Below are 27,972 nucleotides of genomic sequence, written 5' to 3'. Positions count from 1 at the left end.
CTGCCGCAGCCCCGCGCTGTCAGGCAGCGCGCGGTACCCGCTCCGCTCCCCGGCTCCCGCCGCCATGTATCTCTGCAGGGCCGCCTCGCAGGCGCTGGCCTCTCGCCTGAGCAGGGCTCCCGCTGCTGCGAGCCGCCTCAAGCAGCGTGGTACGCGGGGGCCGCCCCGGAGCTCGGCCCGGGGCTGGGTAGAGGTCAAGGGGACGGCGGGGGGCGGGCCGGGAGGGTGAGGCGCCGCCGCCTCTGCTCGGCGGGGGACGCGCGAAGGTCGCGGGGGGCGGCCGTTGACGCGGTCGGAAGGGCGGTCGGGACCCGGGTACGGCTGCTCGGTCATCCCCGCGTTGGGGCGGGGAGCCCCTGTCTCCGCGGGGCGGGATCGTGCCCCGCTGGGGGGCTCGCCCTTGGGGCGAAGCGGCTGCGGTGGGGCCGTGCGTCCCGTCCCGCCCCGGGGGGAGCAGACTCGGTGGCGGGCAGGGGGCCGAGCGCTGTGTCATGTCCGTCCCCCTCGCAGCGAGGGGTCCGCCGTTGTCCACCTCGCAGTGGAAGAACGAAAGGGATGAAGAACCCCGCGGGTGGGTAGCCCGAGCGGCGGCTCCGCGCCGGGCAGGGGGCCCTGAGCCGGGCCGCCGCGGCGCAGCCGTGGCTCTTGGCGCGTCGGGAGTTGTGTAACCGGCAGCAGAACGGTCTTCTGGCCGTGCTGGGCGGCTGCAAGCTGGCAGAGGGCTCTCCCACCCGCGGGGTGCAGCCTCTCAGAAGAAGGTTTTCCTCATAAACTACTGCAGAACGTATATAGCCACGTAAGAAGATCCATTAGGATGCCTCCTGAAGAGGAGTCTGAAAAGTATGTCATGAGACAGATGATGCTAAACGTAATCTGGCACACGATGGCAATGCTTTGAGATGGAGGTTATTTTTGCAGCTACCGATTGCAATGCTCAGAGCCATTTTATGTTTAATGAGCACTCTTTCAATGATGCGTTTCTCGTCTGTGCTGCTCATCTGGGATGAAGTCACGAAATTCAGCTGAAAGCTTTGTGGACAAACAATTCCATGTGTTTTCCGTGGGTCTTTTTTGGAGGCGTACAGAAGAATCGAAGGCTATAGCAAGCATCAAAACTACAAAAATGGTGAACAAAAATATATGGCTAGCACTGCTGTTATAGTGAATATGTACTGGATCAGCAATAAAATCATGTAATCCTGCGTGTCTGCCCTGTTGGCCAATCCTTGAGGTTATGGGCATGTATCTAAATGTCAGCAGTCTAACATTGCTAAGCTGTACCTCTCTGTTTTGTCACATCTTTTAAAATCATCCTTTCCCATTCAAAGTTCAGATTCTGTCATTCTATTCTGTGTTCATATTTTAGCAGTGCTTTACATGAATTTCAATCATGTTTTTTTTATAGCACCTCTTCGCCAGATGTCATCTGGGAGCGTTCCTGGCTCTTCTGGAGAGAACATGATTTACTATCTCCTTGCTGGTGTTGCTGCTTTTGGTGGTTTATTTTATGTAAGTGTTTGGGAATGGAGCTGTTTGTGCTTTCTGAGTTGGTGTGGTATAAGGTGTGTTCTGGGTTAAGGAATATGGTCAATACGCAAACTGTCAGCAGAATGGTATGTCATACCATATAATTAAATACAGTCTAACTTAAAAATAAGTTCAAGAGAGGTAGTGAAACTGAATGCCTCTGCTTGCCTGTTTTACTGTTAACTTTGATATCTAGTGCTGTTGTCATTCTTAGTGGGGAGCATATTTAAAACTCTGTGAGATGAATGTGTCCAAAGATGGAATCCTGCCGCCAACCCCTTGCCTCTTCTTGTCAACAGCAAACATTAAGAACATACCAAAGTGGGCAAGACAGATGTGAAATAAACTGTCTGAAGCCACAAGGCAAAAATTATGAACCTCATTAATTGGGGCACAGAGAAAGATAAGAATATTAATTACTTTGAAAAAGCATGTTGGAGTATTGTAAACATCTTCTTTCAAGCTTTTCGGTAATCATTCTCTTCCCTGCGTTTGAATGTATCCGATTCTGTGCTTCACGCCCCTAAAAGCCTCCATTTCATAGCTTGCTTCCACCACCACCACCGCACCCCAAAGATTTGAGATAGTGAGATAGGGTCTAGCACATCCCAGAGAGGTACATGTTTCCCTCTCCCACACAATAATCCTCTTGAATGGTAAGTAGCTTCTGCTTGTTCAAAATATCAAACTTGAGTGATTGCATATATGGAGGAATAATAAATTCTCTTGTTGTCACCTTTTTACCATAGTTTTTTGTTTTTTTTTTTTAATAATCTGACTGTAATTGTTTTTTAAAATACTGTGTTCAATTCCTGAAACACTGCAGCACTTCAAAAGCTATATGGTATTCGCTTTCTAACAATGGAGAAATATGAAATGTATAAATATGTTAATATAGCAAAATAGATTTTTTTTTTTAACCTTGCTTAGCATAATTTGATATGCCTTTTACGATAAGCAATAGTACTAAACCCTTCTCTTCCCCTCCCCTCTTTTTCTTTGGTAACTTTGTAGGGATGTAGCAATAAGTTGGGTATAATTTCCTTTCAGGCCTACAGAATAGTCAGTTCATCCCGCAGCAAGTATATTGAACATATGAATATTCTTCATGAGAGAGCTGAAGGGCGGAAAAACAAACCTTGGTCAAGCAAGGGTGAGTTGAGTTCTTCTCTCTTGTTCCCTGGGTACATGAGGGTCTGGAACAGATTTCTACATTGTCTAATCAGGCCTTAACCCTGTCCAAGTCCTTGCCTGAGCTCTGTGACTGGGAGCAAAGACAAAGGAGGTTGTGCTGTGTTCTGCTACAAAGCTACTTCTGCACAAATTTTGGGAATGGACTTAATGTTTAGGCAGTGAATCTGGCCTGCCATCAACCTGCAGGAGTCTCTTTGGATGGACGGAGTTGATGTGTGAATTGTTAATTGTCTATTGGGTATTTGCATTTGATTTACTGGAAGCTTAATCAAACTTGACTAAATGCATAATGCTGTCAAAATCAGTTTTGTTCTTTTGTTTGTTGGGAGAGAAGGAGATAATATCTTTTTCTCAGTCAAGAGTTTGGCTCCAGGCCACGTGCCATCACGGAACACAGTTCAATAGAAGAAAAAAATGGCGTTTTTTAAAGATATTGTAAATTGGATCAATTTCTTGTCTCACAACGTTGATTTTTGTCCTTTTAAATTTAGGATTAAATGAAAAGCAGACACCACCTAAATGTGTGGCAAATCCTTACTTAGCTCTTCATGCTTAAATAATTAGACCATGTTAGTTCAAATATTTGTAATGGAATGTTGTCTCTGTCTACATCAATTAGTGTTATGGCACCATTAATATAAAAGATAGAACTTTGGCAAGCATGGCCTTGCTAGGCAAAGCAAGTAGAAAAAATTACTTCTTAGGGATCTTTATATTTTTATTTAGTTGTTATTTAAAAAAAATAAATAAATTAATGAAGTCGTAGCACTTGAAGCTGTTCCTTATTTTTTCTGATGCTGACATCTAGAGAATTGATTTAACATATTTGCATGCTCACAAAAAATAGATTTTAATAAAATATGCTGAGTTTAAAGTTTGTTTTCAATGTGAGAACATGCTTTGAATTGTCTGCCTCCAAAATTATTTCTTTTGAAGTTGTTAGTCTTGAAGTTCCACAACAGATTCTTTAGTTTTAGAACTTTAAAATTACAGATTTTAAGATTTAATATGGCAAAACATCTTAATTTCCTTTCTCTTAAGCAGCTGGAAGCAATACAGTTTTTAAACTTAGCTCTTGAAATGTTGAGCATTTGGCCAAAATTTTAATGCAGTCCTTCCTTGTCCTTAAAATAAAAAATCTAACCAGGACCAAAGTAGGTATTTTCTCCTGGTGACCTAGTCACCTGCTGTTGAGGGAAGAAATGAGGGTTACCCTCTTTCCATTCTGACTAACATAGTCAGAAGAACACAGTAGATGTGAAAGCATTAAGCAGACCTTCCAAGGCACTCAAAATGATGTCAAGTATACTCCCTCTTTTCTCTTAAGGTTCACTTCTGCAAGGTACTGGGTTTTAATCCTACTCTACCAAAATGTTTCAGTGGGATACCCGCAGCGTCAGTGGTGCTGTTGAACCACTGAAGGCTATACCTGTGTTGCCAGAGACTGGGGTAAGAGTACTCCATGCTCTGTAATTTACTTAATTCTGACTTCGGGTACTCTACAGACACGCCATAATCTGATGCCTTGCACTGCTTAGTAAGTTATATAAATGTCACAACCAAAGGCAGATGATTGCTGCCTCCCTTATTATTGCTAGTAAGAAGTCCAAAACATTTCTCAGGCCATGCAGTGAACACTGCTGAAACTTGTTTCCTATGTTATTTTCAGTATTGAACTTCTGAATAAATGCTCAACCTGGAGTTTTTAATTGGACTTCTAATTCCAATTCACAATACAAAACTGCTGTTGAATCAGCTCTTTTTCTGAATCCTTTTTCATTCCCAACTGTATCCTCCCAAAAGAGGTTTCTGTTCTTACTTTTCCTGTGGAATCCTCTGTGTGCTTTCTCAAAAGAATTAACGTCTCTATCCCTCCCCTTTTTTCCTTGTTCCCTGCATAGTCATATTTTTGTGTGTATCTTGTCACAGAGTGTTACCATAGTACTACTTTTCCCTGAAGTGCCCCTGCAGCTTCTTTCCCCACACATTCTTTAGATGTAGTTAGTCCTTACATTTTTCCACAGTACGCGTTGCTGATAAGAGCAATTAAAAATTCTGTTCTCAAAGTAGTCTAACATTTTTTAGCATCACATAAAATCAAGCTTAAAATAAGCTGTAAAACAGTGCTGGTAACAATAGGGAGTGGTGAATAGAAAAGCAGCATGCCGAACAGTGCATTCATGGTATATTTGCTACATGTCCTATGGTAAGAGAAGAACTCTCTACCTGGAAAAAAATACCAGGGAGCAGCTGATCAGAGAGAGGCTCTCCTAATCCAAATGATTTTCGTGGTTTCTCACCCTGAGTAAAATTTTCCCCTTGCGCCCAAACCCAAAATGTCTGTTACAAAGAACTACATAGAGTAAACAAAGCTGTCAAAACAAGAGAAACAATCAAATGCTATTCTAGGCTTGTTTGTTTATTAGTGCATTGAAATGATACTTAATGGTATTCTTATTAATGATATTAGACGTTTAAAAAAAGAACTAATAGCAAATTTTCTGTAGCTCTTCTTAACTGAAAGCTACTCTCAAATGTAGAGAGGCATTTATAAAAAAGCCCCTGGCAGAAGCCTGACTTGAAGTAGCAGTAGGAAATCTGGGACATCATTTGAACTGTGAAATGATGTTTGTCTTGCAGAACATTCTTTCTTGCTTGTTGAGCAAATACTGAGTATTGTCTTCCATTTGCATGTGTCTCCTTTAAACTTGTTCCTGATTTCCTTCTTTTTTAGCAATGACTTTTCTTTTTAACCTGATGCAAGCTGATTCAATCTTTCTAATCTATACTCTGCTTTTACACTTTCCAGCCTAAAATACAAGGGAAATCCCTTTCCAAACCAGAGGAAGTTAAATACAAAGGACAGTCGTTCACCATTGCGTACCTTGCAGCCTACCTTGGGATGACTTTATACCTTCTATTGTAAAACTCCATACTTGTGAGACTTTGAAAGAACTACCTATGTTTGCAAGGCCAAACCATATTGAGTTTATTACTGAATCTGCTTTGTAGAAGGCAGTTCTGGGATTGAGAAGCTGGCTGTTCTGAATGAATGCACTCTATATTTGACTGTCCAATAAAGTGTACTGAATGCTGAGCTTGGCTGTTAGTCTGTTCTTTGTGTAATCAATTTAGCTTTTTTGAAATATAGCCTTCTCTTAAAGGGACATGACCAGGTTGCATAATACAAAGCTTTGACTTTTACTGAGCAATTAATAGACTTGTGTTTAAACCTGAACACAAAAAGATAGGCTTGCACTAGCATAAGAAAACCAATACTGAAAATTGATTTGTTTAGTTTTTAAACAGATATGAGATAAATTCTGACTATGTCTCTTTAAGCTCTTTCCTTTCTATTCTCACTTAGTTTCACTGTATTACAAACGTTATTCCCAGTTCTATTTTTTCACATGGTGTGTTGGTTCTAGTGGTAAACTTGCAATGAACACTTGGTATCTAACTCTCTTTTGTTAACTTGATCTTAGTGCATGTTTGCATGGTGATTGTGCACCTTTGTTTTGTGCTGTTAGTTTTTAATGACTTGTCTGAGCTGAGTTTGAAGTAATGCATGATTGGGAAACACTGGGTTTTTCAGCTTCTAAAGAGTTTGACCCATGGCAGTATAGACAAGCCTTTAAAAGACAGTTGAGGCTTCTAAGAAGAAAATGGTCAGTCATAAGTGGTTATATCTCCAGTAAAGTGAATGCTGACCACTTAAAATTAGCAAATTATTTTCTTACTTACATACGCCTAGTTTCAGTAAGGATCCCCTGTTTCATTCTGCCCTGCAGACCTTACCTTTCTTACTTGAGTGCTACGGCTTTTGCAGTGGTCCCAGTGCATTCAGTCTAGCTTTAAAGAAAGCAGGGTGAATAGGGGTAGCAGAATACCTGTGGCAGGGTAGGGCTAAGAGATGGCACAAAACCCAGCTGAAAATTAATCTCTTGTTGGGCTCGGCATTGTTGTAGCTGTTGCCAGCCAAGTTAGCCACCTTGAAAACAGCTCAGCACAAACTGAAGGTACACCTTGGGTTGCAGTGCTGCTAAGCTGTGAGCCTGATGGATAATAAACTCTGTAAGAGCTTCTAAGTATGGTAGCAAATGTCTTACTCCCAGTGTGGTAACTCGTTTGCTGTGTGCAAACTGGCCAAGCATCCTGCTCCCTCTGGCTCCCATGAGCACGTTATCACTGTCCCTTTTATCAGCGTGGGTTTGGAGCAACACTTGGTCTGGTCCCTTTTTATCCTTCCCTGCACTCCCACCTCTTGCAGGTCGCTTGCTTTAAGCCACAGTTTCTTTTTGTATTTCACTGAAGCAGTTATGAAACTCGGTAATTAAGAATATGGTTTCCTTATCTTGTAAACATGTTTTTTGGTGCCACATTAGACAAGATGGGGGGGTTAATTATTGATTTCTTGACTTTGTAAATTTTGATCTCAAAGCTTAGCTTCCCATTTTAAATTTAGATGAGGATGATGGGAAAAAGTAGTTGGTGAATTTGTGTTGCATGCGCTTTACTCTCTTTATTGTATTAAACAAATCCTTAAAAGGTGATGAAGAAGAGACAGCTGAAGTCACTGAAGCAGAGACAGCCACGGAAGAGGCTGATGCAGTAGCTGCTGCTGGACCTGCAGCGCAGGATGAGAGTGCTGGGGTATCCCCAGAAACTGGAGGGGAGAGTGACTTACCGGCTCCAGATGCATCCCCTGCTGTGGAGGAAGCACAGCAGGAAGCTGCTACTAATTTGGAAGTTACTGCTAATTCAGAAGCTGCTGCAGTGCAAGGTTAACTTACGAATGTGGATTTTGCATGTGTGTGTGTGTGTTGTGGATTCTAAAACTCTGCCTCTTACTGCAGAACGTTAAGAACAAATGTCAGTATTCCTAATGGAATTTGTCCTGCAGTGAAAAGTAATTCAGGTGTTAGCTTGACATATCATGAGCATAAGGTAATTGAGTTTATTAAATTAGTGTCTCTAAAAGCATGCTGCCTGTGGCACCAGAGTTACTGTCTACAACCAGTAGAATGAAAATTTTATTTTACTACCCTTTCTGTTTCTCTTTTTTAAGATCTTACAGTATGGTGAGCATGTAATGTGGTTGGTTAACTAGTTGTTTTGGTGACCTGGTTCTTAAGGGTTTGTTAAGGAATCTAAACACTTTATTTCACTGACCATTCCTAAGATACACTAAATAATTACAGCTATTCTGTCAGTGTAACTTCAACAGAATCTTGCACATCAACCAAAATGTTATGAGCTCAGTGTTAAGGATATACTTGGCTAAAAATGTCAAAATTCAATAAAACATCAAATTGGTATGAAACACTTAAATCAATTAGTGGCTACATACTCAGTATTTTTAACTGTCAGGGTGTTTGAAATATTTTGGTTTACTGTACATTTAAAAAATCACAATAATACAAATGCAAACCTATCCATAAGTTGCACAAAATACAGGATTCTAATTTAACTTGATTTTTTTAGCTTTTTAAATTTTTTGTCAGGATGGAGCAGTGGCTTATCCTCATACCTCTTGATTTGTTTAGCTGAAGTTGGGACACACATAAAGCAATTGCAATTTCTCGGTTGATAGTAAAGCAGCAAACACTTGCATCTGGTGTCTTCAGTTAAACAAACAAAACAACAGAAAACTTGCCAGCCTAGCAAGAAAGAGAAACTTCACTGTAATTCTTGCTTTGAAACTGAAGTGGTTTTCAGCTTGATTTAAACATGGAATCTTTACTGCACACCTATGTTTGACTTGCTTTGAGAAAACATCTACTTGAGAGGATACATTTAAAACACGGGTTTGTCCTGGTTTCAGCCAGGATAGAGCTGGTTTTCACAGCTCTATCCTGGCTGAAACCAGGACAGGGTTAAAGTGAGATGAGAAGTATTTTGACTGCTAAGTCCATGGGAGGTTATTGTAGTACCTTGAAAGGTATTAGCAGATTCTGGAATTATTTTTGCCTTTTTCCTTGGTGACTCCAGTGAGGAATGAATGCATCTTAATTGCCTTTTTAACAAACGAACTTGACAAATGGTGCAGCACTTCAAATGGCTGACTTTTGTGAAAGGTCTAGGTACAAATGGGATTTTAACTCATGTGTGAATACCTCCTGTGCTTATCTGCAAAAAAATCCATTATAAATAACATTTTAAAACAATACTTGGTCCAACCTGCTAAAGGCAGGTTGTACAAAAAGTACAGGTAAGTATATTTGTACTGACTATTATTCTTTACATGTAAAAATATGTATAAGGTAGTAGTTAAAGTTCCTAGAGCCTTAAAAATTTCCATTTCTACGGAATATTTAGACTACTTCATTTAGAAAGGAAGTAGTCTGGTATATATTGCTAGTGAATTAGAGCTGGTAAAAGATATAAGATGTCTTAAAATATTTTGCAGTTGCAAACAGTTTTACCTCTGTTGCTCTACAGAGCAATTCCAGAATTTCACTTTGAGTGGGCAGTTGCTTGTATCTAGAAGTGGTTGAATATTCCTTTCACAACGCTTATCTAGGAATATTTAATTGTTGGGTAGGATCTTCTGTGTGGTAGATATTCCTGCCACTCTACTGAAGAGGAAGCAGCTAGAATCTTCCCTAGGAAGCATTGTGCATAAGTGGATTAAGTCTGAGGATCTAATTCTAGACACAGTGACGTTGTGTAGTTAGTGCTCATTATCTTATAAGAGTAAATGTGTCTTGTAACTGTCAGTTACTGCTGGTGTTGACTGGAAATGGATGTACTGTTTAGAAGTTACTGGTTTCTTAGCTCTATTTTCTCTGGTAACATACTTACTGAAGAAAAGGGCACTAGAACAACACTTCTGTTATGTCAATACTTATAAGGGATTCTGACGGTCGTTTCAGGTGTCCTGTCAAATCTTGCTGCAGTGGTTATTCTTTGCTGCATGGTAAAGCCAGCGGAAATGAACCTGTGGGATATAAAATTCTTGAGAAACTTCTGCATGTTGTTTCAGCCCTCTTCCCTCCAACCTCTAATCAGGATATCACACGTTAGCTAAAGCATTTCCTATCAAGCAGCAGAAGTTGTACTTCCCCCTCAGTAATTACTAGTTTCTAAAGCAAGGGAGTGTTGTCCCTGGCATAGTATTGCCTGATCTCTTTGATGTTTCTGGCATGTTAAAACTTGCTTCTGAGAACAGTTCCATGCCACTGGTTACCAGTGAAGACCATTGGAAATAATCGAGTTGTGCCAAAGTCAAGGGTGTACCCTATAGATCCCTTAAGCAACTCACATGAGGTTCCCCCACCGGGGCTAAGTTGCTGTGACCGCTGCATACCCCGAGTCCTGCCCCAGGAGGCTGCAGAGGCTCCTGCCACCTTAGTGTTCCACTGCTGCTCTCCTCCCGGCCTCGTCTGCAGCAGAACACCACGACCGCTGAAGCGGTTCTTCCCTCAGATCTTCAAGGCATTGATGGGGACCTCTGACTCTTGACCATGTGAAGGGTATAACAAGCAGCACGTGGTCGTACAAGCACAGGCTTAAAGCAGTGTCCCTTTCCTTTAAGCTGTGTAAAAGCTATTTTCCATTGGCATAATACTTAAAAGATAAGCACATGGTATTTTGATTCAGAAGTTCTCTGCTTTCTGTGTACCACTTTGTTCAGTGTTTACTTGCAGTCAAGAGCTATTTGTATTTTTTTAAAAAAAAATTATAATTAAGATCCCTCTGGAAATACCTTTCAGTTTTGTATTTAACCATGTTCATCATTTGTGTTGTGTCCATTCAGAGGGAAAAAAAAAAGTGTATCTACATAGGTAGAGAATTCTTTTTCTTTCAGAACTGCCTAGGGATGATGCAGGCTTACTTTGAGAAACAATAGTTATTTAAATAACTTCATTAGTTTTCTTGGTAGCTTGATGTTACTTCTGCAGATGAAGGTGCAAGTATTTTTATTGTTACCAGTAAACCTCTGCTTTTTCAAATGCATTTGTTTCTTTTAATCTATAAAGCTTTCTGTAGTATGTTTGGAAGTGCAAGGTGTCAATGGACCTTTGTCTCCAGCTCCAGTATAGATACATAGGTATACAGATAACGTGAAGGTGTGATTATACACATGGATGTGAAAAAAAAAAAAAACGAAAACCAAACCAACAAAAAAAACCCAACAACCCCAACCTTTGAGGTAGGTACTTTATCAGGGTAATTTTCAATTTTAGAAAGTTAAGTACAATTGTACCTGGCTGGAATTTTCTCCTCGCCTCAATTTAAGCAATTCACAACCCGCTACTGATATCTGGAATTCTCTTAAATACTGTTGCCAAAAAACGTACTGTGCCATGTAACTCTGTTCCCAAGGCTTTAGCTTCCTCCAAAGTCTAGTTTACTGTACCTTTTGCTGCTTGAGCTGTTGTACTGTCAGTCTTGGTTACTACCTGCTGCTGGTAAGTTCCCTGCTGTTGTTCTAGTTGTACTCTGTGGTCTGGGGACCATAAATTAAGATAAATTTTTCTTCCGATAGAACAAATGCTATAAAGTGCACAGATTGGTAAGATGCTGTTTGGATTAGGCAGTGTTGTTGCATCTGTTGACTTTTAGTTCTTGGATTGCCGCTATAAACTTTTTCCCAACTCTAGTATTGAGGCTTGAGGTTTTGGTGTTATCAGGTGGAATAGCAAGAGCAATTAGCCCAAAACCCTGCTTTCTTGGACTCCGCACTTCTGTAGCGTTACGTTCTTCTCTAATTTTGTAAGTATTGAAGGACGTGATCTCTTCTCCGTTATTTCAAATGCTGTTTGAGTGAATAACTAGGTTTGGGGAGGATTAGTGTGTGAATGTGCCCGTGTTTTCCACGTTAAGCTTCGAATGGCGTTAGAACACCAGTTCTCTGCAGCCTAGAGAAACAAATACAGGCTGCACTGGACAGGAGTTACTGCTTTCTGGGCAGGACTGTTGCTGGCCTGATGGCACAATGATGCCAAGCAGACAGAAACACCCAACATGATCGGTGTACGTTGGTTTTTTTCTTGCTAAATTACGTAACTCCGGATGTGTATTCAAATACTCTGACACTGGGAGTATTTTGAAGATTGCTGAAAAGTCCTCAGAGTCATTTGCAATTGCTCATACTTATTCAGAGGCTTTCGGAATGATGATTCTCAGTAGAACACACACATCCTTCAAGGCATTGGCTTGTGCGGGGTGGGGGAAGGAGGAGAAGCCATGCAGCCTGCAGCTCTTTACAGCCTTAGGCGTTGGGGTAAGATGCAGCGTGCAGAGGGCTGAACAGACCTTATCCTTTATGATTATACCACTTGTTCACAGTAGAACCTCGGGAAAATAGCTACCCTTTTTTTTTTTTCCTCTTCTCAACCTCACTTGTATAGATGAGAAGCATCTCATAACTAAGGCCTACTATCTGCCATTTTCATATGTATAACGCATGAAATGAGTCTCAAGGTGTAGATTTGTGTAACAGAAGAGAGAATCAGGGGAAGTATTCATATCATCTGACAAAATCTATGCTTAATTACCAGCTGTGATAAAGGTTTCCTATCCTGAATCTCCCTTTATAGTTTTTTTTTTTCTCGCTCTCTTCATTGATTATGGTGGACTAAGCTAGCTAAATTAGGCTCTAGAAAGTTGAATCAGGTGAATGTTATCCTACTGGGGTAATATCTATACCTGTGGAACCTGAAATACCTGTTCAGTATTTCTGCTTCACATTTATCACTTTATCTGTCCCTTGGGTTGCTGCGTTTATCTTGCATCTCTCTGATTGCCATGCACTGTCCACTACTCTTTTCTGTCTTCCTCCTGTTTTTCCTTCATAAAACTGAGCTTGGAGATGAGTCGTCATAGCATAACTGGAGAATCTCTGTAGGAAGAATGGGAACAATATTTAGAAAAGACTTCTGTAAAAGTTGTGAATATCTGAAGATACAAGTTCATAAATGGAGAGGCTGTTCGGTTTTGGACATCCTAGCTGAAAAGAGAATTTTACAGCATGCACTGGGCTGGGGAGGAAGATTCCAGTAAACTGGAAAAAGACCCTAGAACTTCCCAGCTAAGAGTGCAAACAACTAAGTGGAGGAGAACTCCATAAAATAACTGTCTTCTCATTTGTCTGTTGTAGAACAAAGGGACAAGTAACTTAAAAAAATTAAAGGTGGTAAAAGGACATAAAGTGAGTAATGCCTAAATGATGTCACTATTAAGGAGAAAATGGACTTACTGCTTTTTACCAATAAAATATTTATAGCTCATTGTCAAGACTAAAAAAAAAAAAATCCTAAAGTAACTTTATTTCTTTAAATTATAAAGCAAGAGCTCACTTTGGTCGGCAAATACTGTTAGCATTTACTTTACCTTAAGTAGTATTACCTGTGAATATTTTCTGTAAATACAGCATGCAGAGGAATACTGTTAGTGTCCTGCTTTACAGGAAATGGCAACAAGGACCCCTTTCTGTTCTCCTGTGGTGGCAGTTGAAACTGGAATGGTAATGATGAGGCTTTTTATATTAATTTTTGGGCAGCGTTTCTCACTGCAGAGAGAAACATCATTTTCAAAAAACAACACGCTGAACTTTGGTTGCTCCTCTGAAAACAATGTAAGTGGGTAAAACCTGGTGCATTACTTTGTATGAAGAGTGTTAAAAAAAATGCCCAGCTTTAATTAAAAGTTTTTTTAGAACTTCTGAAGGATTTTATACGTCAGATTATTAGTGCATTTTCATATATGCTGTTTATGTTAACTTGCACTAGTTTTCCTCGTGGTCCATTCCAATCAGTGGCTAGATGTTTAAACCAGCCAACCAACCAACCACAATGTGAATTGCTTCTCATTGCTACAAATCCTTGTTACAGAACATAAAATAATTTCAAGTGTATCATTTGAGGTATTTTAAACTATTCTGGATTAATCTGCTATGCACTGTTATGCTTTTATTCTGACCATTACAGGCATCTCTGAATTTTTTTTTTTTAATCATCCATTGTAGAATAAGCTCTCTTGAAGTGAGTGTTCTGGTCATTAGTATGAAATAATGAGGCTTTTCTTAGGAGCTAGTGACCTATATCCGGCACAACCAACCTGTGAAATGTTTGGTTGATTGAAGTTGGGTTTTTTTCTTGCTCCGTGGAGTGAAGAATTTTTTTTGTCCTTAAAAATGTGCTTCATAATGCCATGGTTTAGGCTCTCAGCTGGACCTCATGGATTTTCTCTGGATTACTTAAGGACAGCTTGAAAAAAGAAAAACAACTGACATTTTTATAGTGACAGGATTATTAAATATCCCAGCCTGCCTTTGTTCATCCGTTTGTCAAAGACCTTGGGCTCTAAGCCTCTGGTTTGGGTTTGACTTATGGAATAACTGAAATGCCAAAGGGAGAAATCTCCTGATGCCCGTGGGAGGTGTTGCTGGGTAGGAAAGGCAGAGGCTGCCTTCGTGCCATGTCCAAACAACAGGGTGGTCGGGCCAGGGCAGTTCCACAAACAGTTTCTTGAGGGCCACGTGGGCTTCGGCAGTTGCCAGCCACTAGTTCCTGTCCTGTGCATTCAAGGAACGGATCGGACTGAAGAATAATCAGCGCTTTTCTAAATAATTGTTAGTTCCCCGATTCGGTTTAGCACGTAGAGCTGAGAGGTTTATTTTTTCCTGTCTGAGCTCAAGTGCTGAATCACAGTGTCGGAGAGAGGCATTGGTCTGAGGTTAACCATCCAGTAGATTTTTTTTTTTTTTCCTTTTTAAGCCAATTGTTTAAGCGTTAAGTGTTTTTCCTTTCCCAAAGAGATGGATAACTTACTCCAGCTGTTTATAATGCTAAATGGTCACTGAATAAAAAGCCACTGAGCAGAGACAGAGCATTTCAAGTAGTCCCAAGTGATGTCCCTGGTGTGTGTCTGCAAGTCTTGCGTGCTGAGCTCCCTGTGTCGTCCTGGCCAGTGACACCTGAAGCACCTGCTCACTTCATACGGACATATTTTGTCCCAAAGTGAGTCGGTGATGATTATTTCCCCCTCTTCCTATTGCTGAGGTGGCTGATGGGGGGATTGAGCCTCTGGAAGCAGAGGGAGGAGATGCTGAACCCAGGTCAGCTGTACCTGGGGTGGCAGGTGGCTTCTGATGAAAGGAAGGAATGGGACCTCTGCTGTCACCACCACCTCAGGATTTAGAACAAAAGGCATTGTTGAAGGAACTTCTTTTCCATTTTCCTTAAAGCTGATGATGGAACCAAAATATGTTAATTTGGTCTTACAGGGAATCGTAGTTTCTTCCTGCTACTGTTGTGCTCTCCTCTGGATTAGATCTAAGTGAGCCAGGTACCCCACCTCTTGTGCTCTGTTTCGCAGTCTGTCTCAAATACATTCCTGAATTACTTTCCAAACATGGCAGAATTTGACTTTTGAAAAGTGAATTCTACTGCACTGTCAGTTTTCCACTAGTGACCTTTAAACTATGAAAAGGAATGGGGAATTTTTTACACTGCCTATCTGAATGTTTCAGGGGACATCCTGAGACCCTCGGTGGACCTTACTGAGGAGAAGCTTTATGTAAACAAAAGCATCATATTCTAGTATGAGTAATTCTCTAAAAGACTGTGAATGAAACATTGTTTCTGTTTTCATAATTAAATTTGACTTTTTTTTTTCTTTGGAATTAGCGTGTTACATTGGTTATGCTACGGCAGCTTGAAATACCAAATCCTTTTTTTGTACTCCAGCTTTGGTTCTTGTGCTCCAGGCAGATTCCATTTGTATTATGCTGCCTAACTTGTATTATTTTAGCTTTATAAAGCCAAATTCTTCTGCAAATAATATTTTTTTTTTAAATAATTGAACCTGACGTTATGCATTATGGATACCAGCCTCATCTTGACTGCTTAAAAAAACCAATTCATTATATGAAAGATACTGCTTTAAGTGAAGTGCTTCACTCAGAAAAGTGTATTTTTAAATATCTTTAAAAATTGCAGGAAACCAGTGCCTGTTCAGATTTTTTGTTGTTGTTTCTAACTGGAAATACCACTTTCAAAATGAATCAGAGGATTGGGATCAGAATGAAAACGTGATAGTTTTAAACATATTAGTAGGGAAATACAAAACTGGGGAAAAAATATAGGTGGTACTCCTGAGAAGGCTGTTAGTTGTCTTGTATGATTTTGTTATAAAACTTCCATTCTGGGGGAAAAAAGTCCCCACCTCTCCCAGAGCAAGTAAAAAATTGAATATAGCTTCCATTTTAAAATCTGGCACAGCTATCTTCTGCGTATGTATTGTAAATAAGGAAAATATACTTACAAAGCCACTTAAAGTGAGATTTAAGAATATAATATACAAGTTAGTATAATTATGCCTACAGGCTATTTGTAGCAATCATCCATAAATTGGTATCAATAGATACTAAAAGTAATAAAAAAGTTTCAACGCAAAAGCACTTTGAACAAGGAGAGCATTCGCAGCAGTGCTGAGTTGACTGGCCAAAGGTGGTAAAACTTTTGCTATAGGAGTGAAATTCTGAATTCCAAGAGTGCCCCCATGCTTTTAAAGAGAGTTTTTAAAAACTCCCCGGCTTTTTTAAAAATTTGGACTTTTCCTCCTTTTAACGCTGCTCTGAGAGAGACAGCATCCTCTATTTTGACATGTTGAGAGAAAGATGTATTTCTTTCACAAGGTGAGGTGCTTCACCTGCATGAGGAAGGAGGAAAGCAGTTCTTTCCTTTTTAGAATAATCTCTTTCTATATGTAAAATAAGTTTTGTTTGTTTGTTTTCTTAACAATTAGTTGCTACCTAGCTGCTACTTCAGTGGAATTTTGAAGACCTAATCCTCACATTACCGTGGTTGATTTTTTTGAAAGGGCTGCTGTAAGCTTTAAAGCAGTAGTTTAAATTAGCATTGAAGAAACCTCAGTGTTGTAACAAAGGAAGGTGTACCTTGCTCCCAATCCAAGCTTGTTTAAACAGAGGAGCAGAACTTCTCATTCCCGACTTGTCTGCTTACTCCTCTTGGCAATGCTGACGTGACTGTAGACGTCTAGAGTAAGAAAAGAAGTCAACTAATTTTTTCTTCTTCTCCTCCTTGATCTTATATATCCTATTCATATATCCTATTGCTTTCTTCAGGAATTGTCGATGAAAGCTGAGGTATGAAATAATACGTATGTATTGGACAGTTGGTTTGTTAGTTTTTACACGTGGTGTGTGGCATGAAACACAGCTTGGAAAATCCAGCTTTATGAACACTGAACGCTAAAGCCTGACAATGTATGTCCTGTAGAAATGCTATCAGAAAGAGTATCTTCTACAAAAATTCTTGCAAGAGCGAAGTTCTCGACAGATTTCACATTCCACTTATCAAGGTCAGTGCCAGCTCTGTCGGCTCCATACCTCCCTTTCACCTGCGTGCTTCAAGTTCAGCCTATAGCGTACTGTTTCCCAGGTGGTGGGACATGACTGCCAGCGTGAGCCTGTTTAATTTCAGACTAGAGCTTTGTGTCCCAGACAAAAATCCGAGCTGAATCTGCATAAAAACTCCCTCAGGAAAGTTGGAAAGCTTGTTTTAAATGCTTGAAAGCTTTGGGGGAAGAGGCCATGCAAGCAGTAGGATCTGGGTTCTAAAAGTCAGTCCCCGTGCATGGGGTTTTGTGTTGGGTTTTTTTTTATTATTAGCAGGAGAAAGTCTATCTGTGTAAAGGTTTTTTTAAATTTTTTATTACTAGCTGGAGCAAAGATGAGTCAGTCACATAGGGCATGCAGGTCCCTGCTTACCACGCTTCTCTGTTCTGCTGGGGGAATGCTGAGCTCGCTAATACTCAGACAATTCCATTGACAATCATGAGGATGCAGAAGTGCCCTGGATTTGTTTTCTGTTCTACTGTGAATGCACAGAAATGTTGAGTCCTGTGCTTCCAGTGCTGCAACTTTAGCACTTGTAAGAGTAAAAATTGGGCCTTTAAAGACTGCAGGAATAGCTACTTTATACGGGAAGCAGTTTTTTCGGCTGCTGCCTTATTTAACAAAAAAAAGTTTGAAAACAAAAACTTAATTTCCTTTTGTCTGTAAAATCAATTTCCGTTTCTGTATTTACTCAACTCAGGCCAGATGTGTTTTCATAACGTAAGTGGTTTGTTGCTGTGTTTGGTGCATACGTAATGTGCTGCTGGTGCTTGCCCAGTCATGTTCTGTTCCTGCATGTGCAATTTGGAAGGCCATACTTCTTCTCAGAATGATTATCTCTTAAAGCAGAGGAGCTAAAGACCACTTGAGAGTGCATATAACTGTCCTGGGCAGGAGGAGGTGATATTTTTGTTAGGGTTCAGTGTTAAACGTAAGCAATGGATGTTACAAAGATGCTGAGTTATGGTTGTGTAGTGGAGATATGCCGGGGATCTAACTAGCCTGAGGATGTTTGTCCTCAAAATCCCGAGTATGTTAAAATCCCTTTGAATGCTTTCAGAACAGCTGTTAATGCAATATGCAAAGCATAACCACTTGCCTACAGTTAGTAAACATGGTTAGTTTGATTTCTCTGAGGCTTGAAGTTGTTATATCTTTTGTTGAAAGCACAAGGAAGTTAAGCTCCTAATTCAGATCTGTAAGTGCAGTGGTATATACAAATGCCTAGCAAAATTGAAGAAACTGTAGCTACTTATCCCAAGGGGAAACTTAAGCTTGACAAATGCTTGGTGAAGAAGCATGAGCAAAAAAAAATATCACTTTTTCAGGAAAAAATAGCTAATATTATATGCAAAGGCTGAGATTTTGCTACCAGCACCTTGTATGAAACTGTGTAGTGGTGTAGAGTAATACATCCTACTAAGATTGGGGGGGAGAGGGGACATGACACACCAAACACCCAATGAAACAGTAAAATTATGAAACCATTTAACTTCAGCAGTGCTATTGATGAATGATGTGGGTCATCCCCTCCTACAGAATTAAGAAAATAGAAAACCCAAACAACCCCACTTTCGTGACTATAAGAAGAACCTAAAAAAATCAAGAACATTACCAATTTTAGCAGATTTTAAATTGTAGGGGTCAGGGTGAGTCATAATTTGATTGAGACCAATTTGACTGGAATGCCGCAAGTGGGTCTTTTGCTGAAGATATTAAGGAGCTGAAGTAGTATTGTGTGACATTGATAATAAAGCAGCTGGGCGTTCAGTGGAAAACATAGTACAAACAGCACTTAAATACCATGTGTCTTCATTGCAGAGAAGCAGTTGCACAATGCAGATTATTTTCTTCAGTTGAAGCTTGTAGAAATTGTAAGAAAGCCGGCATAAATAGACAAAATAGGTCGTAGTCATTGTTGCACAAGGAAATACGGGGACTTCAGAATTTCAAACAGATCATTATTCAGAAAACAACACAGAACCAGTTAAGATGCTGTAACTCCTCTACAACTCTATTTTGAAAAAATAAAGGAGCTTAAATGTTTTAGTTTTTGAAATAACAGAAGTTAGAAGCTATTTCAATTACATCTATTAATTGCTGTGGAGTTTCACAACAGGCTTTTTAACAACTCTGCAATAATTGAACATATAGAGAATTAAATCCTTCTTCCAAGGATTATGGAAAATGAGTCATCATTGTACTGGACATAGATTAAAATATCTTTTATGAAATAGGATGTTACTGCAGGATTTTACATGGAACAGCTCTGAGAGATTAAGCTGGACAAAAAAAAAAAGAATGCATGCAGATAAAAAAAAGGGTGAGGGGGACACAATAGCACTGAGGTGAAATTTAGCATTCAGGGAAACAAAACGAGAAGTTCCTAGCCTTTGTAATGCTTTGTGCTCCCAGCTGATCAGCAGGAGGGGATGTGAGGGACCTGGGCAGTACGTCTGGTGTTCCCCACAGAGGAGGGGCCATGTGGCAGTCCCGATTCTGAAAGAGGTGGGGGGCTTGTTCTCGGCTTGCCAGGTCGTCATTCATCTGGTGTTGCCTGGGATCACAGCAATTCCCTAGGACAGAGAAAAACGCATTGACCTTGCCAGCGGGATACAGAGCGTTTGTTCCAAGATGGAGCTGTGAACAAACCACCAAAAAATACGCTGAGATTTGTTTCTGTATGTCAGATTAATGCTTAAATAGCTTTCATGGTTATGGACCAGTTCTTATTTTCATGGTGCTCAGAGCACCAGAAAACTCTTAGATAGCTTGCTGTAGTTACAATAGGCCAAAGAAATGATGCCAAAATGGTCTTCATGGGCCAGTCTGAACCTTTGCTGGAGATGACGCCCTAAGGCATGGATGTGAGGGAGGACCCGGTGGGAGCTGCCAGGTCTGGTGCTGCTGTAAGCCACCAGCTACTGCCAGCTTTCTCCTCTCGAAAAGAGTGCTTCAGCTGTGGCACCAGGAAGGTGGCTCCTATGAAACTCTAGCTGTGTGTGCTCGAGGAACAGACATGAAAGCCATTTGAATTTCTGTGAAATGAAAGTACCAGATAGAGTTTTCTGCAGGCCAAGGACGATTACTCACATGTACAGACATAGGTTTTAAAAAATACGATGCCTGTTGCAACAAGGCCCTTTGTATTTTAGGGAGTGACAGCTACTCCGTAGACATGGATGGACACGTTGTGAGGAATCCATATTTTGTTGCAGTAGACTGCCTTTCTGATAGCCACAAAGAATACTTCAGACCGGAGACAAATCATTCAGTACAAGTGGTATAAAGTGTTAATGTTTGTTTTCAAGGCAGGTATTCCTATAGGTGACAAATAAACACAATTTCCATTCAAAGGAAGTGAGGTTTTATTAAAAAGCAGGACAGTCCATGTTGTTCCCCCTACTTGCTTACTGACCTACTCTTCTTAATGTGAAAGAAATTAAAACACTGAAACATCCCAAGAAATTAAGAAAAATTAGGAAAATACTATAAGTCAGAGAGCAAGTTTTTGGTAATATAAACAATGTTTGATGTTGCAAACTCAAAACCAGCAGCTGGTTACCATAGCAGATATATTGCATTACATTAAGTGATGCTAGCTATAAAGTATCTAATGTTCTGAATTTCAAATGTATTTTTATAACATTGCTGATCCCTATAAAGACGAAGGCAGTAATTCCTGATTTTTTTTTTTCCTGTTTCTTCTTCAAAATTCAGTCAGTATTTTGCAAAATAACATGAAATAGTTGTCATTCAGAATATGCCATATTTAAATACCTGCAAGCAGATATTTGGAAAAAGGCATGGGATGAGAGCCCTACAAAACTCCGATTTACTGCATTTATTGAACTTCTAATGAAGCTGTTTAGTTAGTTGTATTTAATGTACATATATCTTAATATAGGACACAATTTGTAACATCAAAGTCCCTGCAAACCTTATCCTGCCGAGCAGTTAAGGTGTGTGGTGATGGAGACCTCCAACAGAAAGTTTAGAAGAATATGGTAAGACAGAATTTAGTCAAGTAAAATTTAACATGTAACATGCTGGATAATGTGCTCAGTCTCCCTGAAGAGTGTATCTGTATATAGACGTATTAATAAATAGACATATTACAGACTTTTTATACAGATAGATTGTTTTATCCTCAAGGAGTATTGAAAAATGGCTAGTTGGCAATCATGCTACACTGGAATTGCAGCCCAACCCTTCAGACTGATGTCAGGACATTTCTACATTAAAACTACTTGTGACATCTTTGCAAGGATATATGGAGTATATGTGTAGTGTCCTGTGGTGCTGATCAGACTAGGATTATTTCCATAGAAACTTTACCATTAGTGTCTTGCACATAATTAATAATTTGACAGAAATCAGAAAATAAAATGAGGATAGCTGTAAGAGAATATATACCTGGGAGAATATGTATACATATATACAATACCTTTGTCTAAAGACGTGAAAAGTGCTCTTTATAGCTTGTAGTTTTCTATAATTCCACTTGCAGGCTTTTATTTGCATGATAAAATTTAATCATCCGATAGATCCTTTTGCTTTCAGTTACTTCAAAGATGTATGTTAGGCAGGTACCTCATGCTTTGCTCGCCCTCATTTGTGCCAGTGAATGGAAAGACAAGACAATTATCTCTCTAATTTGATTCATAGAAACTGTGAGTGAAGTCTTGGATATTGCAGCTTCTTCTGCCCATGAGGAACACTTAGACAGTGTCAAGGAAGAAGTAGCCTCAGCAGCTCAAGAGACTTCTGACACATCCTCAAGGAGCCAGGACGTTGATGCTGAGGAGTCGGGGCAAACTTCAGAAGGTGCAAGAGTACAGATGGGTCTGAAATGTTTTGTCTCTGAAAAGCACTAATGGCTGTTTGCACTGAACTAGCTCCAAGAGCATGCAGAACTCGAGTGATGCAATGTGGCTACTAGCAATGACTGTGTTTGGCATCATAGTGTTAGCAGAAAATTTAATTTTGAAATTATATGCCATGCAGTAGAAATAGGTATTGCTAAATTGGATCGCAGGGGTGTTTTGACCTCCGTGCCCTCTAAGTGGCTAGATGTAAAGTTCATTAAGAACAAGAAATTCTCCCTTGTGCTTTGTATAATGTAACATACTTTTTTTAATACCTGACTTGATTTGAAAGATAGAATTTTCTTAAATTACATTGCTGTAAAGAAAAATATAGAGCATGTGATATTTATAAACCTTACAGCCTTTTAATGAAGCTAAAAATCATCTTATATTGCTATTGAAGTTGAACGATACAATTGAATGCAAAGAAAAATGTGTGTTATGTTCATCACTGCGGAGATTTTCAAAGGAGTTTAGAAGTTTGGCCTCTAAACTCTTTTACAATTAGAATAAAAAACCTAAAAGGAAAAATGTCTGTGTAGCTAATATGACTTTGTAAATGGTATCGACTATTTGTCATCGAATACGTTGTTTCTGATGTTTCTCATTGGTGTTTTGTCTCCATTTTCAGCTTCTGTGGAGGAGAAGGCACCTGAAGAAGTTGCTAAGGAGCCCTAAAGGTACACAGTATAAATGCAGCATGTGGTTTCCTGCTCTTCACCTTTCTTTTTTACTCAGTTAGTGGCAATTGCAGCATGTGGTAAGTCTGCACATGCACTCTGATGGTGAATTTGTATTTCTGCTCCCAACAAGAACACTGGGGGAAAAAAAAAGTTAACTGCAGCATTTCGTATTGTTTGGGAACCATTGCTGGCATCTTTTAGAGGCTAGGGAGCAAAACTTTTCTGTATCAGTTGTCATGCTGTGTATTTATTTATGGGTTTATCTTAGTTTCTTGCAAACTGGATAAAGGCCCAAGAGTTGTAGCTTGCTTCTAGGCAAAAGGTGTTCTTTGGACATTGTCTTAAATTATATAGATACTGGACTTGCCTGTTATTGCCCTATACAAGTGAACTCATCTTATCCTCAGTGTACATGTGGTGAAGTTGTAACCTCTGGAACGTTTTTTTTTAAAGACATTTTCTCACAATTAGTGTCTGTGCACTTTTAGTTTGTGCTAATGAAAAATATTTAATGTAATATTCTTATAATTTTGCTAGTATCTTGCTCAGTTGGCTTTATTACTTTATAGAATAAAAAACTTTGTCCACAACACTCATACTGTTTTGATATTCCTGTGACTCCCCTTTCCAAAATGGACTGCAGGATGGTGATAGAAAGGTGAAGGAATAAAAAATGTGGTTGAAATATGAACATGAATCTTGGTACATGAGATATTAACTAGAATAGAAACAACTGAAAGTTAAGCAAATAAACCTCTCAGGTCAGGAATTCTCAAAATTATTTGCTGCTAGTTAACAATTCATACAGTAATTCTTGGAGCAGCAGTGCAAATGGAAAAAGAAATGGAGCAAAGTTAGTTATTTTTCATTGTATCCTCAAAATGTATGTCCTAAATACACTTATACAACCTTACGGTTATGTTCTGAGTCCTTTGCAAATGCATGTTTAATTATTCCATCATCCACTGCAATATAAAATATGATAATACCGCTTATCTTCTTGTCATAAAAGGTAAATATTGTTCTTAAATGGCATGGTCTTTTTTCATGTTGTTTTAGCATTCAAAACTAAAAAAAAAAAAAAAAAAAAAGGCAAAGCCAAGCCAATCCTACAATTATAAAATAATTTACAAAATGCTAGTATAAGATATGTTCCTCTACCAAAAAGAATTTTTGTGTTTTACTGGGAATAATGGTGTAAAGTTGAACAGATATTTAATGAATATGGGTGAGATGTGCAGAAAAGTTCCAAGAGTGTGCCTCTCAAAGCTGTTATTTTTGCTCAAAGTGACAGCTAAGGGCATCTGAGGATATCACACCAGAAAAATAAGTTGCCAAGAAATTCTCTCCACCCTGGGGCACATAAATGCAGTGATATAGAGAAAGCAATAGAATTAGGAATCTCTATTTTTCTCTGTAAACATCTTGCAAGCCTAAAAATTGTTGCGTTTTTATTCCAGATTTTGATTTAGACAACAAATACCTAATATATCCAATTCAATTAATGAAGGCAGAGATGGTAACAGAAAGGGGAGTGGAAAAAATTGAAAATGGAACAAATTGAAAATAGGTGACAAATTGATTAATCTGCTACCAGAATATGCATCCACTGAATTCTGCTTAAACTGCTTGGGCTCTTTTTGACAAAAAAAGGATTTTTATGAATATAGCATCAAAAGGCTACAAAAAACGTCTCTTACTACATTCCGATTCAATCTTGCTGGGGAAAAAAAAAATGAAACGTTTATCAAATATTTACTACATAGTGCTGGAAGATTGTCACTGGATTGAAAGCCAGGCTGACTTTTTCCAATTTACAAGTCAAGAGCTACAATGCATTCCCAGTTAGGAAAGAACAAATTTATTTATTTTTTTAGTGTATGTTTTGATTCTAAGCTCTTTAGAGTACAGACCTTAACTTTCCGTTTGCATTAAAACAAATCATACTTCTGGGGGAATTCAAAGCAAAAGCAAAAAAAAAAAAAAAAAAAAAAAATTCAAAAGAATGTTGATGTGAGAATCAAATTAGTATCCAGTTCACTTTGTTAAAAAACACTAATTGAAGGGATAGAAGTAGTAGTAATGGAGGAAATTCTCAGATGAAGCCTTGAATTGAGGCTCGAGAGCATGCCTGGGTAAGAATATACTATTATTCCCGTTTCTTTCCAGAGCACAGCAATTCTTCTGTGTGTGGCTGTTGGCCCCAAATTCACACTGCTGTGAAGCTGCTTCTATCACTAACCACAGCAAACGCAACTGGTTCACCTCATGGTTAAGCAAGTAGCTATTTGTAGAAGTAAGGCTTGGTGAATGTGGCCAGCATGCAGGGGAATTCATTTACACCTGAGCAACACGGCTGAAGATGAAGGATTCCTTGAAATTGGGCTTTTGGTGGCAGCAGAGCACGTTTTCACAAGCCATCAGATAAGCATGATTTACGCAGCAGTCGTGTTTATATGCTGTAATTCACTTAACTGATAACCTGCAGTCAAATTGACAGTGTGCTTTGAATGTTTGCAAAGAAAAAGACCTGATGAATCAAGTCTATTGCTAAACATCATGTATTGTTGCTTCCTCTAAACCGGATTCTTTTTTCTTTTTCCCAGTAAGCAGCGCTGAAGCCTTTGAAAAGTTTAATGGAAATATTTGTGGCAATCAACCAGCTGATTCCTGTGTGAAACCTCATACTCTTCCTTGGAGACATAAAAGAAATTGTGCAGTTTGTCATACCACACACTGCTCATTAGGACCAGTATTCATTGCTGCAACAGACAAGCTAGTATGATTTAGGTTGGTTAGAGAGACGCTTCTGTGATTAACATCTCTGCTTTAGAAAGTAGCATCCAGTAATAATTGCCAAAGCACCACCCAGCATGTAATAAATACATGTGCTAAGAGAAGCAGTAGACTTAACTGAAACCATGTCAGGTGAACTCGTTCTATGTCCTTGTTGTCCTGTTATGTACATTGATTTCTTACTTTTGGTCCAAACTGTGGTGCATAATTATACCATTGTAACATTCCATGCTAAAATGTAACTAGAAGGTTTTAACTAAGTTAAAATCTTATAAAAACTACCTGTTAGTATTTTTCAATTGGGTCACAGGGAAAATAACAACCTTGTCTGCTCCCAAGTTTGGATTTGCAATTGTAAGCATAGGACATTTGGCTGTACAGGATCTAATTTCCCCCCTGTATAAACATTTCGATGCTACCCTTCCTTGCACAATAATATCCAGGAGTAAACACTTTTAAGGTTCCTCCTGCTTTGGGAACAAAACCCGTTTGCACATATTAGCAATAGGTGCTCTATAGCATGAAAATCAAAATACCACTGGTTGAAGTTATCACCATTGATCGAAGTGGTGGCTCCTACCTTGGGGGTGCTGGGCCCCCTTCCTACCAAACCTTATTTAGCTTGCTGTCGTCTTTCTGTGTTGTTCTGTCTTAGCAGTGACACGCAGCGGTGGCATAAAAACACGGAGGTTTGAGAGAACGCTCTTGTACAAGTCATGAGCAATTTAGGCTATGGTAAAGCTCCTCTCTGAGTGCTCACAGATGGCCAGCAAAATCCCCATGGAAGGCTGTCACAGGTGTTCAAATGGACAAGGATTCTTAGGGACTAATAAAGAACAGAATAGCTAAATAATCTTGTCATGCTAGTGTTATCTTAATAATGAAAAATTCTATAATAAATAAGAGGCTTGCATGACACTGTTCTCCTAGCCCTCCGTTGAGCTATGTGCATGAGTGTGCACCTACTACAAAATTTCTACTGAGAGCCCCACCTCAGTGGGAGGCAATGCTAAAAAGCATTACAGCCATCACAGAAAGGTGGTAATTCTAAACCAGGGCCAAATAAGGTATGTTATATAGTAAGTGTATAGTGTGTATCTGACTGCTTTCTCTTCAAGCAAAAGTGTGGTAAAATGTTGAAAGGGAAATTACAGCATTATGACATTCCCACCCATGGCACAAAGCAACACATGCTCCTTCCCCCATCGTACAGCAAATTATAATAGCATTCCAACAAAAATACAGCCTATTGCTCCTGTACCTGCTTAGGAATAACTGGAATAATGCAGAGGCAAAATCAGGCTCCTGAGCTTCAAGAAGCCATACCACAGCCTTCTGCTTAAAGGATAAAGCCACTGTGATTAAAAGCAGTTTTTGTAGACAAAGCTACTGGAATAAAACTCTTAGACTCATATTTTGTTGGATGAGAGTCTATCTTTATTTATCTGGTAGATTAAACATCCTATGATGGATGCATACTCTTAAATGTACCATTTCTGCGTTTTCACTAATTCCCAGTGAAAGAAACTGTTTCTAATTTCTGCAGCTGGCAGTAGGATTTCTGAAATTGTAGGCTTTGCTGAATGTCCCTTTATCTCTGGAACTGCCCTCATATATGGCAAGATATATCAGCCCTTGAGAACAGATGCCTGAAGAACTGAAGCACAACCTATAGTGTGCTTTCCAAAGCTTTTAATCTTTCTGACTTAAAAAAATGTAAGGGTATTAGGATAGCCTGCCTCATGTCAGAGATCCTCTTTAAAAAAAAAAACAAAACACACCACACAAAAAAACCCCAAACCAAAAAACCTGACACTACTCTTGAAAGCGAAAGGAATTAGGAACATATTATAAACTCTAGCTGTAATGACATGTAGCACAACACAGTCTGCTTCAGCACTTGATTATGCTGGATTAACAGCAGAGATATTTTGCAACTTGCAGAGGGCTGCTCTTCAACATAAATAGTCAAAACTGCTTAATCAGAAATTATTTGTCTTACTGGTTTAGGTGGTCCCTAGCCATCATTGATCACTTTCATCAGTCACGCTAGTATGGAGTCTAATTATCACATAGATGAGTGTTTTCCTGTCCTTCACCTCCAGAAAAGTGAATTTTTGAGTTGCTACACAAAGGCTGTGAGGAACCATAGAAAATGGTGAAAGAGTATTGGCTCGCTAAAGAGAACAAGATCACAGCAGAGAGCAAACGTAATGCAAGACTAAAGGAGATGAGGAAAAGGTTTATTCTTCACAATACACTTCAAAGCTCAGAGTAAAACTTGAGATTCCTGAATTTGTCCAAACTGCAAATTGCTCCTCTGCAGTCAGCCAGTCTCCGTGAAACCAGCTGGCAAAGCATTTCACCTCCCTCTAGCGCTAGTTCACGTGAAGGATGACAGCCTGTTGCTGCTAGCAGCAATTCACTTAGCTGAAATTCTGGAGAGAGATGAAGTCCATCTAAGAGTTTCAGTTTTACTCTTTGCCCGTATATGACACCAATATAGAATTTAAATTTTATTTTCATTTGCTTCTTA

General features: G+C 39.4%; 1 protein-coding gene across 1 annotated transcript; it reads left to right on the top strand.

Moving 5' to 3' along the window:
• Positions 1–64: 64 nt before the first annotated feature.
• MGARP (mitochondria localized glutamic acid rich protein) lies at positions 65–22,635 on the top strand (the record flags this gene model as incomplete). The annotated part of the gene is made up of 6 exons (XM_081998812.1): positions 65–149; positions 1,406–1,509; positions 2,578–2,680; positions 7,271–7,504; positions 21,758–21,934; positions 22,589–22,635. The coding sequence occupies 6 exons, from the start codon at positions 65–67 to the stop codon at positions 22,633–22,635; spliced, it is 750 nt and encodes a 249-aa protein (XP_081854938.1).
• Positions 22,636–27,972: the final 5,337 nt, after the last annotated feature.

The sequence above is a fragment of the Phaethon aethereus genome, assembly GCF_964289735.1.
Source record: "Phaethon aethereus genome assembly, chromosome: 4".
NCBI lineage: Eukaryota > Metazoa > Chordata > Aves > Phaethontiformes > Phaethontidae > Phaethon > Phaethon aethereus.
Note: the sequence above shows the minus strand (reverse complement) of the source record. Positions and strands in the feature narration are given on the sequence as shown.